This window comes from Stegostoma tigrinum, chromosome 13, assembly GCF_030684315.1.
Source record: "Stegostoma tigrinum isolate sSteTig4 chromosome 13, sSteTig4.hap1, whole genome shotgun sequence".
Lineage (NCBI taxonomy): Eukaryota > Metazoa > Chordata > Chondrichthyes > Orectolobiformes > Stegostomatidae > Stegostoma > Stegostoma tigrinum.
Genome location: NC_081366.1, coordinates 72,841,237 through 72,855,415, shown reverse-complemented (window position 1 = coordinate 72,855,415; position 14,179 = coordinate 72,841,237). Strand labels below are relative to the sequence as shown.

The 14,179-nt window shown below is 45.3% G+C and overlaps 1 protein-coding gene across 3 annotated transcripts in view; it reads left to right on the top strand.

Annotated features, from left to right (window-relative positions):
• The first annotated feature begins 4,630 nt into the window (after positions 1–4,630).
• Positions 4,631–14,179, top strand: part of LOC125458184 (dihydropyrimidinase-related protein 3-like) — a 227,507-nt gene continuing 217,958 nt past the window's right edge. For 2 of the 3 annotated variants that reach the window (XM_048543174.2, XM_048543175.2), the window contains exon 1: positions 4,635–5,351. In XM_048543174.2, coding sequence (XP_048399131.1) covers positions 5,022–5,351 — 330 coding nt within the window. In that variant the 5' untranslated portion in view covers positions 4,635–5,021. Of the gene's footprint in view, positions 5,352–14,179 lie in introns of all 3 variants that reach the window. The other variant, XM_059650779.1, reaches the window with a different exon arrangement.

Here is a 14,179-nt window from a genome sequence, read left to right as displayed (position 1 = left end):
AGTTATTTTTCTCTCTGCTGTGGCATTTAAAAAGCTTCAGTTCTCTTTCTGTTGCTAGATTATTTCTTTTGGTGCACCTTTCTCCTGGGGCTGGAGTGGAGATAGCACATAAGGAAAACCTATTTTGCTGAAGTTGTCTTTGCCAAGGGTGTGTTTATGGGATGCTGCAATATTGGAACGTTATTTTGTTAAGTGGCTCAAAAGACTTAAAGTTATGTCAATTTTTTTTGTTTATATTTTAACTGTGTAACTATTTAACTGTTGTAAGAATAAAATGTGCTGCTTAAAGCCTAATGGTGGGCTAATTGAATTACATCAGGAATGCACACTTGCCTTTAAATAAAATGAACAAAGTTCATGCCAAGGCTATCTCCTTGATATATTGCAAGGGTGTTTTGGTTTTGTCCATTATACAAAGCAACACTTAATTTCCAAAACCGTAGTTCAGTACATTGCAATTAAAGTAGTATTCAAAGGGCTCAGCACTATGAAACCTGTTCCTCTTCTATGTATACCAAACAGCAAATATAAACATTGAAGTCCACAGATACTATGCCTAGCCTCACAGATACTCTGGCTAATTTGCTAAGCGCCAGCATTGCCATAATGTAGTTAGTGAGAATTGACTTCAAGCAGTGGGTGAATCACAGAAATGAAGGAGAAAATCATGATGATGGATGAAGAACAGGTGCCTTTCAACTATTGAAGCATTGTTATTCATGCAGAGTATCGGGGGTCCTGGCCTCACAGGGCTGGCATATTAGATGAGATTTCTGTTGTGGTTGGTTGGCTCGCAGATCTGGTTTGTTGATTTGCAGATGTTTCACTACCCTGCTAGGTAACATCATCAGTACAGCGTCCAATGAACTTCATCAAAGACTGCATTGTGATGTTACCCAGCAGGGTAATGAAACGTCTGTGGAACAATGAACCAGCTCAGCAAACCAACCAACCACAACATCCACAACGAGAGCTACAAATCTACTCTAAAATGAGATTTCTGCCGGAGTACATATTTAGAATCATTTCTAAAGCTCAAAAGACATTGAAAGGGATCTCATAAGGAATTTGGACATGTTTACAGTGCAGCAATGGCAAAATGCAAACTCCAGAATCACCTGCAGAAGAATCCTCAATGTTGTGGGCTCTAAATACAAAGGAAGTCCTTCATATTTGCATGGTACTTGCTGCTACAACAGAACTGGGAGCACACTTACCAACCATCTTGTCTACTGGACATGCAGGAGATTGCATTGGCAGAACTACAAGGCATGGCCTTAAATTAACAGCTAAGGATTTGCAATCTCATAAAGATCACAGTCCAATTTAAGATAATTCCCTGCTAGAATAGGAGCAAGGAATACTTGGGGGAAAACGAATAGCAGAAGCAATATTGTTTTCCTTAGAGCAGGGAAAACTAATAGGAGATTGAGCGAAGCTACCATAAATTATTGCCAGTTTACAGTGAATAGGAAGGAACTATTTCCATGAGCAAGTGGAGCAGTAAACAAAGGCTTAAAATAACTGACAAAAGGCTAGAAGAGAAATGAGGAGAACGTTTTCGCGCAACAACTTATTGTCATCTGGAACAAAATGTCTGAAAGTTCAGGAGTAGCTTTCAAAAGGCAATTGGGCAATTATTTGAAAAGAAAAAAAAAGTAAGGCCGTGGAAAAAGGCAGGAGAGTAGACCTCACTGAGAAGCACTTCTGGTATGCTGTGCTGCTTGGCAACGTGATGACTCTTTTAAGATATGAGCCAGCCCTTACTGTAGTGTCAGTGGCAAGGTTGGCCACAAAGCATTTAATACTGGCTTATTGAGGCCAAAGCAGCTGTCAGTGATTGTTTTTAATTTCAAATGGATTATTTTTCATTTAATGTCCATTGCATCTGAAAGAATTAGTGGGTTTTAAAGATGTGTTCCACTTATGATGTATTCAGCAATTTCCAAACCATACATAGAAGCTTGAACGTATGGCTATGAGCAGCGATGTTGTTTCTGATTGAAACAAACAGAGACAATATTGGAGAAACTGAACAGGTCTGGCAACATCTGCAAAGAGAAATGGAGAACTTCACTTTAGGAGTTCTGAAAACATTAACTTTGTTCTCTGTGGAGACAGAAGTTCTCTATCTTTCTCCAAAGACACTACCAGACCTGCTAAATTTCTCCAGCACTTGTTTCAGCTTTCCAACATCACAGTATTTTAGTTTCCAACAGAGTTCTTTATTGGATACTGATTTTGGACTTAGCGGAGGTGAAATTACTTGCATAGGCCTGAAAGCGATGGTTAGACCAAGGTGTTAATATGACAAAACACTTATTAAACCTTTTGGTCCAATTTTTCCATGCTGACCAGGTATCCTAAACTGCACTAGTCCTATTTTCCTACATTTGGCACATATCCCTCTAATCTTCTCCTATTCATGTACAGCCATAGAGTCATGGAGATTTGCAGCATGGAATCAGACCCAGTATTTGGTCCATATCCCTCTAAACTCTTCCTCTTTGCATACCCATCCAGGTACCTTTTAAATGTTGTTTTTGTACCAGCCTCCACCACTTCCTCTGGCAGCTCATTCCATACACACACCACCCTCTGTGTGAAAAAGTTGCCCCTTGGGTCCCTTTTAAATTTTCCCCCTCTCACCTTAAACCTATGCCCTCTATTTTTTGGACTCCCCTACCCTAGGGAAAAGATCTTGACTATTCACGCTACCAATGCCCCTCATGATTTTACAAAACTCTGTCAGGTCACCCCTCAGCCTCCGACACTCCAAGGAAATAACTCCTTACTATTCAGCCTCTTCCTATAGCTCAAACACTCCAAACCTGGCCACATCGTTGTAAGATAGCAAGTTGCAGAATTGGATGAGCACAGCAAGCCAGGTAGCATCAGAGGAGCAGGAAGGCTAACGTTTCGGGTCTGGACCGTTCTTCAGAAATCACTGTAAATCTTTCTCTGAACCCTTTCAGGTTTGAGAACATTATTCCCGTAGCAGGGAGAAGGATTAAAAAGCAGTATTCCAAAAGTAACTGAAACAATGCCCAGTACAGCTGCGACATGTACTTGTCCAAATGTATTTTAAATGGAAGTCATGACCATACCAACTGGTCTTGTTCCTGGTTGAGTAAACAATGCAAGAGTCCAAGCGTTATGACCAAACCAAATGATACTCCGTTCCTGTTTCCAATGCAGAATGAGGGAGTAAACGGCAGTGCAGAAGGGAGGCAGATTTGGCAGGGTCTGTGTGTGTGTGGGTGGGGGGGGGGGGTGCAGGCTGGTAGTCAGGATCTTGGTAGCAGTGGGCTTTGCGTTTCCTCACATTTGCGCTGGGGGTGGCGTGCCTCGGCGAACGAGGCGCTGCAGGGAGGGTGCTGAAAGGACAGTTCCCTTATTGCTGCATCCGAACGCTCGACCCGCCCCGGAGACAGCCCGGGGAAACGGCAGTGGCGTCTGTGCCCGGTTCCCCCGGTCGCTGCCCAGGCCCCCGAGCAAAAATGCGGGGTGAGTCCTGGGATCTTACCGTGCTCCGGTTGCTCTGACTTACACTGGCTCTACAAGTGGGGCAATAACAACGGGATGGGACTCAAGGGACGTAGCCTTCCTATTTTCCGGTTGAAGACCATTGGTAAAAGAAAGGGCTCGCTTCCATTGTTTAAAATAACACCTTTTTTTGTTTTAGAAAGTAAGAATTTTAAATTAAAATCGATGCCTATATTGAAGATAATCTCACTGTTTTGAGGACCTCACTGCAGTTTCAATTGAAAAAAATGACCAAATGACTGTCAACAAGTGCAGTTACATTTTTTTTGGGAACTCTTAATCTTCGAGATTCCGGGGCGCACTCTGATTTTAAACAATATTCACGAGGAAGTTAATCTGGGAACTCTTCAGCTTGTTCTTGATTCAGGTCTTCTTAAGCTTTCAAGGCAGAGGTACAGAATCATGCAGGTATGTCCTGGTGTGGGACAATCGTTCTCTGCCACAGTAAACACCTCCCTCAGTTGTCCCACTTCACCCCCACCTACCCGCCAGCTCCCTGTCGTAGCCACACAGTTCATCCATTATCAGCATTCCCTCCAAACAGTGTCTGCTTTCCACCTATATATTCAGACGCCATTCAGACACGCACATATCACGATTAACCGAGATTGCAACCGAGGAAGAGAGAGATAGAGACTTGCAGAACGACACAGAGAGGGAGAGGCTGTTAGAAAGACACACACGCCGAGACAGAGGGAAAGATAGAGGCTGTGAAGTCGACAGAGAAAGAGATACAGAGGCTGTTAGAACGACAGAAAGAGAGAGAGGCTGCTAGAACGACAAGCGCAGACAGAGGAACCTGCATTGTCTTGTTTGAGTCAGCAAGTTCACTCAAAAAGTCAATTGGATTGTCAAGCCTGCTCCCAGAAGACAGGATCGCGGGGCGGGGGGCGGGGGGGAACTCAGACAATCTGTTCCGTTTCTCCTGACCCCTTTAAGGAATGGGTAGTGCTAAATTGCGTACATTTGTGAGCTTTGAGGGCGTCTCTTAAAAAAAGAGAATAAATAAAACGTAACCTTTGAGAAATGTGCTTGTAGTGAGCTGTGATTTCAGGGCTCTCTCTCTCTGCGCTCTCTCCACTCACTCCCATATCCCACCCTCCACTGTCACAAAAAAGAGCCCCTGGAGATTGTCCTCACTCGAACTGATGGAGCGGCGCCTGTGAATTACCACAAGCAAATGAGAGAGAGAGAGAGAAATACAACACGGTGGAGCTAACTGCACTTTAAAATCCACTCAGTCTGTGGCTCACGCCTCCTTATCACTTCCGTGTCAGGGGATTTCAGAAGCAGTCTGCCACTCGCAGGCTCAGTTTTTCTGACTCCCCCATTTCAGTCTTTCTGATCTGCCTCTCCTCCTAAAACCTCCTCCAGCACCCACCAGCCCCCTCTCCTCTCACCCACCCCCAGCAGGGAAACAAAACCAAGCTTTTGTAGCCCCTTCCACCTTTGCTTGGAGCCCAGGCAGATTCCCAATGGCTGAGGGTAGGAGGATCTGGGATAAGGAGGATGACTTGCCGGTTTATCTGGCCCGGCCGGGCACGGCAGCTCAGATCCCCCGGCAGAAATACGGGGGCATGTTCTGCTCGGTGGAAGGAGCGTACGAGAGCAAGACTTTGGATTTCGACGCACTGAGCGTTGGCCGCCGGAGTTCCCGGAGCACCAGCGGCGCCAGTAAAACTCAGGGGTCCCGGGACAACGCCGAGGCTTCCGGCGACACAGTCAGAGACAGCCCGCTGGCGACCGGGGTACAAATCACCACGGCGAACGGCAAGGAGAGGCTGCAGAACCGGGATGACCCACAGGTAAAATGAAACAACTTCCATTCCGTCTCCTCGCATTTCCTACGCGCATTTCACTGCGAGTTAGAATTGCAAACTTGCAAAACTTTTCATTTCTGAGGAATGACATTTCATCTGTGAGGTTTTGTGCATTTTTTAAAAAACGAAAATATGTTACATTTCGATTCAACAAAACTGTTCATTTCAGCTGTGCAAAAAAAACATATTGTGGTACAAAATATCTTTCTGCTATTGTTGAAGTTCATTTGTGTTGGCGTGGATTTTTTTTGTTTGCTTTGTTTTTGAATTAATGGCCAGATGGGGCATATTTGTCAACAATAGCCTTGTCAGGTGGGTTAATATACTCAGTCTAGCCCAGTTGGCGTCTCTTTTAACCGGACCATTGCGGATCAGAGCAGGCGAGAGATGTCCTGTTCAAGGGAGCATCTAAGTTCAAGTGACTGCAGACAGGATTGCATTGAGCTGTAACATCAGGCAGAGCTTCAGTGGCAAGTCCCCTGGGAAGGAAGAGGTGCACAGAAAGGGGGGGCTCGGTTAAAAGCAAAGCAACAAACCCTCAGCACTACCACCCCCCCTCCCCCCACACACACAATTTGATTGTCTTACTCAATCTGGCATGGGGTTCGCCTTGCCGCATTTGGCTAGCCCTGTGTTACTAAAGGGCTGCAGTGCAGCACGTTATAATGGCCCATTCTGCAGTCTTGGAGGGTCTGTTTGGGAGATTTCTACAAGAGCATAAATAGAAGATGCTGTTTACTGGGGGAGGGGTGCTAGGGGGTGAGTGTGGTTGATCCTCTATCTCTATTACACACAAACACACACTCGTTCCCCCACCTTTCGTGTCTCTGAGCAGTGGGCGCGGTGCTCAGTAACGAGGCAGGCGGCTCCTCCGCCCCAGCTGGGTGCCTGGTTTGGGGTTGCTTTCTGTTTTTTTTTGAAAGGGGAGAGGTTGGTGGGGGCTGACAGGTGAGACGGTGGGAGATAGGGAAAGGAGGTAGAGCCACGCTGTGGCTACAGACTAGAATTGCACTGCGGTAGTTGCATGCGGTCTTTTCCTCTCGGTTAACCCTCCTGGAACAGGGCGGTGGTGGGGGGGGTGGTGTTGGTGAGGGGATTACTGCCGCATGCCTGACTTCGACTGCAGACCCTAGAACACAACCTGCTGTGGACAGAACTCCCCACCCCCCAAACTCTCCATGCAGAAAGAACAAAATCCAGCAAGAATTTGTCTTGACATGTAGTGCCTCTGGGGCTGCCTGTTTATTATCAGGATTGCTTGGCACTCCAATGTTCTGTTTTAAACATTTGCTGTACTGGTGAAACCAAATTGGTTTAAACTGCAGCCAAATCCTGTCACTCTGGAGGAGACTGTCTGCCTGTGTCTGGCCTCTGGGAGATTTGGGATTGCACTACACATCAACAGGTCAGGCTCTGAGGTGCAGCTCAACCGGTCACTTCCGGTTATACAGGGCACCAGTTATGTTCAGCCAGTTCAGACATTCTGAATTCAGCTGGGTCTTGCATCCAAGCCTCCTGGCCCGGGATAGGGGCACTGTCACTGTGCCAAAAGAAACGCAAACAAGAGTCAAGAACTATTGTGTTTTGAAGCAGGGTCACTGGACTGGAAACTTTAACTCGTGCTTTCTGTCCAGAGATATTGAAGGACCTGCTGAGTTTCTCCAGTAATTTATGGTTTATTTTGTTTCTGATTTCCAGCATCCGCTGTTTTTCTTGTTTAAGGTCAAGCAATGGTTGATTCACATTGTTAAGTGTGGAAGGGATGTATCTTGTTTTTCATCCAGCCAGTGTTGGTTTTGAATGTGCCTGTCTCTGAATTCCTGAGGAATAAATTGGGCACCCTTTTTATTCCCTAAATGAAAAACAAATGAAGGTTTCTTTTGACTTTCCAGTTGCTTGTTTTCTTTTTATGTGCAGCAATGAAATTGTTCATTTACAAAGCAGTTTCAGCATGCTAAATCCCTGGTGTACCAAGATGAAAATTAATGCTCCAGGCATGGTTCAGAGACTCAGGTTTGGAGAAGTCTTTTGAAGATCACACATAATCTAACCGAATGACAGAACAAGTTTTATTTATTTTGTTTATTGTTATATGTTTTTTGTTACAAAATGCAGGAGAAAAAGTGTTATACAGTGTCTTTGCTTTCCGTTGCCATGTTAAAACACAGAAAGGTAAGCCAAAGCTAGAATATAAAGGCAGAAAAATGAAGAAATTAAGAAAATGCCTTCAGCTTTGTAGTCTTTCTTGTTAAGTGTTCCATCATGGGCCATGAGATGTATGAACGAGATATTTCTGCTCCTAATTTTGGGATGTTGTCCAGATGGATGCAGAGCAGATGTGCCCTAGGGAAGAGCTCCATTGTTATGGCAATGTGTTATTTAAAGACACTACCACAAGCTGGAAATGGATGCAAAGGAGATCAGCATCCTTGGAGGAGTAGATGCTGTATATTGGCATGTGAAACTGGTGGAAGCCGTGGAGTTAGAGCAAAAGTCAGGAGGTGATTAATAGTCTAGGATTTTTGAATTCGGCGTTTTGGGTGATGGAGAGAACAAGGTGTGAAGCAGTGGGTGACTTACTGCTCAGGGATGAAGTTTGTGTATGCTGAAACTCAGGAGGCAAGTGAAATATGAGAGATGCTGCTAACCTGGAAAAGGTGCAGAAAAAAATTTACAAGGATGTTGCCGGGTTGGAGGGTTTGAGCTATAGGAAGAGGTTGAAGAGGCTGGGGCTATTTTCCCTGGAGCATTGAAGGTTGAGGCATAACCTCATTGAGATTTATAAAATCATGAGGGGCATGAATAGCCAAGGTCTTTTTCCAAGGATAGGGAAGTCCAAAACTGGAAGGCACAAGTTTAAGGTGACAGGAAAAAGACTTAAAAGGGACCTAAGGGGCAACTTTTTCACACAGAGGGTGGCGTGTGTATGGAATGAACTGCCAGAGGAAGTGGAGGAGGCTGGTACAATTACAACATTTAAAAGGCATCTGGACGGGTACATGAATAGGAAGGGTTTAGAGGGATACGGACCAAATGCTGGCAAATGGGACGACATTAAAGTAGGATATCTGGTCAGCATGGACAAGTTGGACTGCATTGCTTTCTACACCAAGCACATTACATTTAAAATCCATCTGCTCATCTTGCAAACAATAATTGATAGCCCACTTTCCCTGAGACTTTGACTTTGTCCATGCTGTCCATCCATTTTTCAAACTCCTTGATTATTCCAGACCCTTGTGGTTCTTCAACACTTTTCATCTCAAAGTTACATTTTCAAAAGCTTTGGAGCAAAGGTTTCCACGATAGTCCCTAAATCTTACAACAGAGCTTGTCTGTTCCTCCCCCTGATGTGGTCTGGAAAATCTATCACATGGAAGGTTATATACGAATGAAGGCTGAGTTTGTTGCTGTTGCAACTGTGAGGGCACAGCGGTATCCCGTGCAGTCACAGGACCTGTGATGTCACTGCCAGTGAGAAAATTTGCTGAGTGACTGATTCATAAGATTGGAGGCTTCTGCTGTTGTATTGTTGAATCTCTGGCGATGCAGTGGCACAGTCCCACATTACAAAGTGGAGACTTGCTAACTAACGCAGTAATGGGAAATGCCCAGAAATTCACACAACAGTCCAGTTGAGTCGTATGCCTTTTAACCCTTTAATCCTTTCCCGTTTTAACTACTTGTCTTTAGCACATTGCTTCGGAGTTTGTGGTTACGGGAGGACAAGGAATGGAGCTGATGGGATGGCCAGGGGTGTCACAAAAGAATGGCTGGTAAGACATCCAATGGGATGGTGGGGCGTGGCAAAAGGAGAAACCAGTGACACAGCTGTATGTGGGGGAGCGACAGTGAGGTTCGGTTACCTGAGGCACAGTCAGGGTGTTGGAGTGGAGGGTCGTTCAGTGAGACCACTGGAGTGGGCCAGTGAGGAGCGTGGTGGTCAGCAGTACAGCCAGGGAGGCATGGACAGGAGCATCGGGGGAGTTTAGGAGGAAGTGAGGGATTCCTGGTTTGTCTGGGGTGGTTAGTTCAAAGTGGTGGCCAATTGCACAGATAGAGTGCTCAGTGAGGCAGGAGGGTGTTGGTGCCAGCAGAGGGGAGAAGCAGTGATTATGGGCACGCTGACACTGATTCGGGTCGCAGTGTGGCGAGGTGCCAATGACCAACTTATTCTTCAAGAGCCTTGGTGATGAATAAGAAGTGGATTGCAGAGTTGAGAATCAAGGGAAGAACAGGAATGGGGGTCCATGTGAGACTAGATATATGCCAACACAAAAATGTTAGACAGGAGAAGGTTAGCAATTCCATCCAGCCTGCTTGTTACATCCGTGTGTTGGTGCCGAAAATCTGGAAGATTTCTCTGTTGCTTACATAGACAGTAAAAAGAGTGGAAAACCACATCAGTAGTGACCCTACCTTCTGTGCTGCCTATTTCTTCTTTAATGGCTTAAGTGTCTTGATGGAAACAAGGGTGTTTAAAACAAACACATGGAAGCTTTGACGGCCACAAATCATAGAATCACTACAGAATGGAAGCAGACTATTCAGTCCATTGAGTCCACACCGACCTTCCAGACAGCATCCCACTCAGGCCAACCTCCCTATCCCTGTAACCCTGCATTTCCCATGGCTAATGCACCCAGCCTTGACATTCCTAGGCACTATGGGTAATTTAGCACGGCCAATCCACTTAGCATGCGTATCTTTGGACTGCGGGAAGAAACCGGAGCACCCGGAGGAATCCCATGCAGACACGGGGAGAAAGTCCAAACTCCCCACAGGCAGTCGCCCGAGGGAGGAATTGAATCCAGGTTCCGCAGCTGTGAGGCAGCAGTGCTAATCACTGAGTCAAACAAAAGGAAACAGAAAAGTAGAAAGAGTTTTGTTGATGGACCGAAGGATAACTAAGGGTTATGGCATAGCAGGACTGGAGGCACGCAGAAAGATCTTGAAGAGCTTGCACTGCCCCCCCTTGTGCCCCACTGGTTCAACTCATTTAAGCAATGGCCACCACATTTTTCTTAAGTGCATAGAATCATTTAAAGAGGACACAATGCAATGCTTGTCGATGCAACTAAAGAAGAATGTCCCTTTTAACAGTTTGGATGGGTTCCACATGTAGTTTATAAAAAGAACATGACCTTTCCTCTATACAAAAAAATTACAGTTTCTTTTAAATGAATGAAATTTTCTGATAAAGCAAAGATTTGTTTTACTCTGTCAGCTCCTACATTCTTTATTCTAATTCATTTGAACTTCCCATTTCAGCCTCTTTACTTAGTTCCTCAGTTGCCAAGGCTGTAAGCACTGGAATTCTTTCTCATTAACACTCTCCCTCTCTACTTTGCATTCATCCTCATTAAAGCCTACTTCCTTGATTGAGCTATCGGCCACTCTTTCTTTATTTATTCAATTGTGGGATGTGGGTGTCACCGGCTGTGCCAGCATTTCTTACCCATCCCTAGTTGCCCCTTGAGAAGATGGTGCTGAGCTGCCTTCTTGAACCGCTGCAGTCTTCCTGCTGTGAGTTGGCCCACAATGCCATTAGGGACAGAATTCCACGATTTTGCTCCAGCGACAATGAAGGAGTGGCATATACTTTCAAGTCAGGATGGTGAGTGGCTTGGAGAGGAACTTGAAGGTGGTGGTGTTCCTGTGTATCTGCTGACCTTGTACTTCTGGATGGAAGTGGTTATGGGTTTCGAACATGTTGCCCTTGGTGAATTTCTGCAGTGTATCTTGTAGATAGTACACACTGCTGCTGCTGAGCGTCGGTGGTGGAGGGAATGGATGCTTGTGGAAGTGGTCCCAATCATGCGGGCTGATTTGCCCTGGATGGTGTCAAGCTTCTTAAGTGTTGTTGGGGCTGCACTCATCCATACAAGTGGGGAGTAAAGCATCACACTCCTGACATGTGCCTTGTATATGGTGGACAGGCTTCGAGAAGTCAGGAGATGAGTTCCTCGCTGCAGTATTCCAGCTTCTCACCTGCTCTTGTAGTCAGTGTTAATGTGGTGAGTCCAGTTCACCTTCTGATCAATGGTAACCCACAGGGTGTTGATAATGGGAGATTCAGTCATGGTAAAACCATTGAATATCAAGCACAGTGGTTAGAATGCCTCTTATTGGTGATCGTCATAGGCTGGCATTTGTGTAGTGTGAATGTTGTTTGCCACTTGTCAGCCCAAGCCTGGATATTGTCCAGATCTTGTTTCATTTGAACACGGACTGCTTCAGTATCTGAGGAGTCATGAATGGTGCTGAAAATTCTGCAAACATCGGAGAATATCCCCACTTCTGACCTTATGATGGAGGGAAGGTCATTGATGAAGCAGCTGAAGGTGGTTGGGCCTAGGGCACTGCCCTGAGGAACTCCTGCAGAGATGCCCTGGAGCTGAGATGACTGACCTCCAACAATCATGACCATTTTCCTATGTGTCAGGTATGACTCCAACCACTGGAGAGTTTGCCCCCTGGCAAACATTGATTCCAGTTTTGCTGGAGCTCGTTGATGCCACACTGGGTCAAATGCAGCCTTGATATCAAGAGCTGACCTCTCACCTCACTTCTGCAAGTCAGCCCATTTGCCCATGTTTGAACCATGTAATGAGGTCAGGAGCTGAGTGGCCCTGGCAGAATCCAAACTGGGTGTCACTGAGTAGGTTATTGCTGAGCAGGCTCTGCTTGATTGCACTGTTCATGACACCTTCCATCGTTTTAGATCAAGAGTAAACTGACGGGACGGAAACTATCCAGATTGGGTTTGACCTGTATTTTTTTAAGTACAGGACATACCTGAACAATTTTCCACAATGTCAGATAAATGCCAATGTTGTGACAGTACTGGAGCAACTTGGCTTGGGGAGCGGCAAGTTCTGGAGCACAAGCCTTCAGTACTATTGCTGAAATGTTGTCGGAATCCATAGCCTTTGCAGTAACTCGTGTCTTCAAATGTTTCTTGATGAAGGGAATTGAATTGGCTAAAGACTGGTATCTGTAATGCTGGGGACCACAGGAGGAGGCCAAGGTGGATCATCCATTCGGCACTTCTGGCTGAAGATTGCTGTGAAAGCTTAGCGGTTAAGCTTATAGAGATTTATAAAATCATGAGAGGCATAGATAAAGTAAATAGCAAATGCCTTTTCCCTCAGATGGGGGTCTTAAAATGAGGGGACATATTTTTAAGGTGAAAGGAGAAAGATTTACAAGGGACATGAGTGACAGCTTTTTTATGCAGACAGTGCTTAGTGTGCAGCAAGGTGGCTCAGTTAGCACTGCAGCCTCACAGTGCCAAGGACCCGAGATCGATTCACGCCTCAGGCGACTGTCCGTGCGGAGTTTGCAAGTTCTCCCCGTGTCTGAGTGGGTTTCCTCCGGGTGTCCTGGTTTCCTCCCACAGTCCAAAGATGTGCAGGCTAGGTGGATCGGCCATGCTAAATTCCCCGTAGTGTTCAGGGGTGTGTGGGTTATAGGGGGATGGGTCTGGGTGGGATGCTTCAAGGGGCGGTGTGGATTTGTTGGGCCGAAGGGCCTGTTTCCACGCTGGAAGGAATCTAATCTAATCTAGAATGAAGTTCCACAGGAAGTGGTGGATGCAGGTACAATTACAACATTTGAAAGACATTTGGACAAGTACATGAATAGGAAAGGTTTGGAGGGATGTGGAATAAATGCAGGCAGGTGAGACTAGGTTAGTTAGGGAACATGGTCAGCATGGACTGGTGGGTCCAAAGGATCTGTTTCCGAGCTGTATGACTCTTTCAAATCATTGAAGTTTAAAATAATGAAGTGTAGTCTTGCTGAAACATAAAAGACTCTAAGGTTTGACAGGATAGATGTTGAAACGATGTTTCCCCTCGTGAAAGAATTTATAATTGATAGGAAGCATAGTTTGGAAACAAGGGGTCTTTCAGTTTTAAAGGAGAAGAGTTGGAATTTATTCTCTCCAAAGACTGCTAATCTTTGGCATTCTATTCCAGAGACCAGTTAAGATTGTGTTATTGGAAATAATCAAGGCTGAGTTGCATCTACAAAGGAGCCGAGCCTAATGGGAACTGACAGGAAAGTGAAGTTGAAACCAACATTTGATTAGCCACGATCTTACTTCAAGATGGAATAGGCCCCAGGGGCCAAATTACTGCTCCAACCCCTCTCGTGCAAGAAGATCATCAGCTAACGTCCAGAATAGGTGCAGCAGTGGTCAGCTAGAGCCTGAAGAATGGTTCCATTTTCATCTGGATGCCTGTGGTGGTGAAGTTATAGGATGGTGCCGTTGGCAAAAACAACCAGCTTTCTCCAGCCAGCTCGTCCAATATGAGCTGCACTTCAGCTGTCATCAGACAGGGTACCCATGCTGAACTGCTCCATCATTTATTTATGGATTGATACCAGCAAGCTTGCATTTGCTTTACCTCATTCTTCTTGCAGCTCTTATTTTTTACCTTGAGTCGGTCAGCATTACTATTGGGTGCAGATATGTTTTTGATGTTCTTCAGAATTTTCCAGATTTTTGTTCTGTATGGTGGCATTTCCTTTTAATTACTCTCATCCCTTTAAGAATGATTTTACATTGGTTAACTACTCCCATCATTGGTGATGCCTGTCAGAGTGTGTACCTGAAACCGTTAGATTATCTCTCAAATGCTGCTCCAAATAGAACACTTTAATTGGTGTCAGCTGGAAAGCTCCCACCAGCCAATCATTAAAGCACATGTAATTGTAGACGATCTCGGCTATGGTGATGGTAAATGTTGAAAAAAAAAAGGAAATTTCATTTTCACAATGACTTTTACATTTATAGAATTCCCATA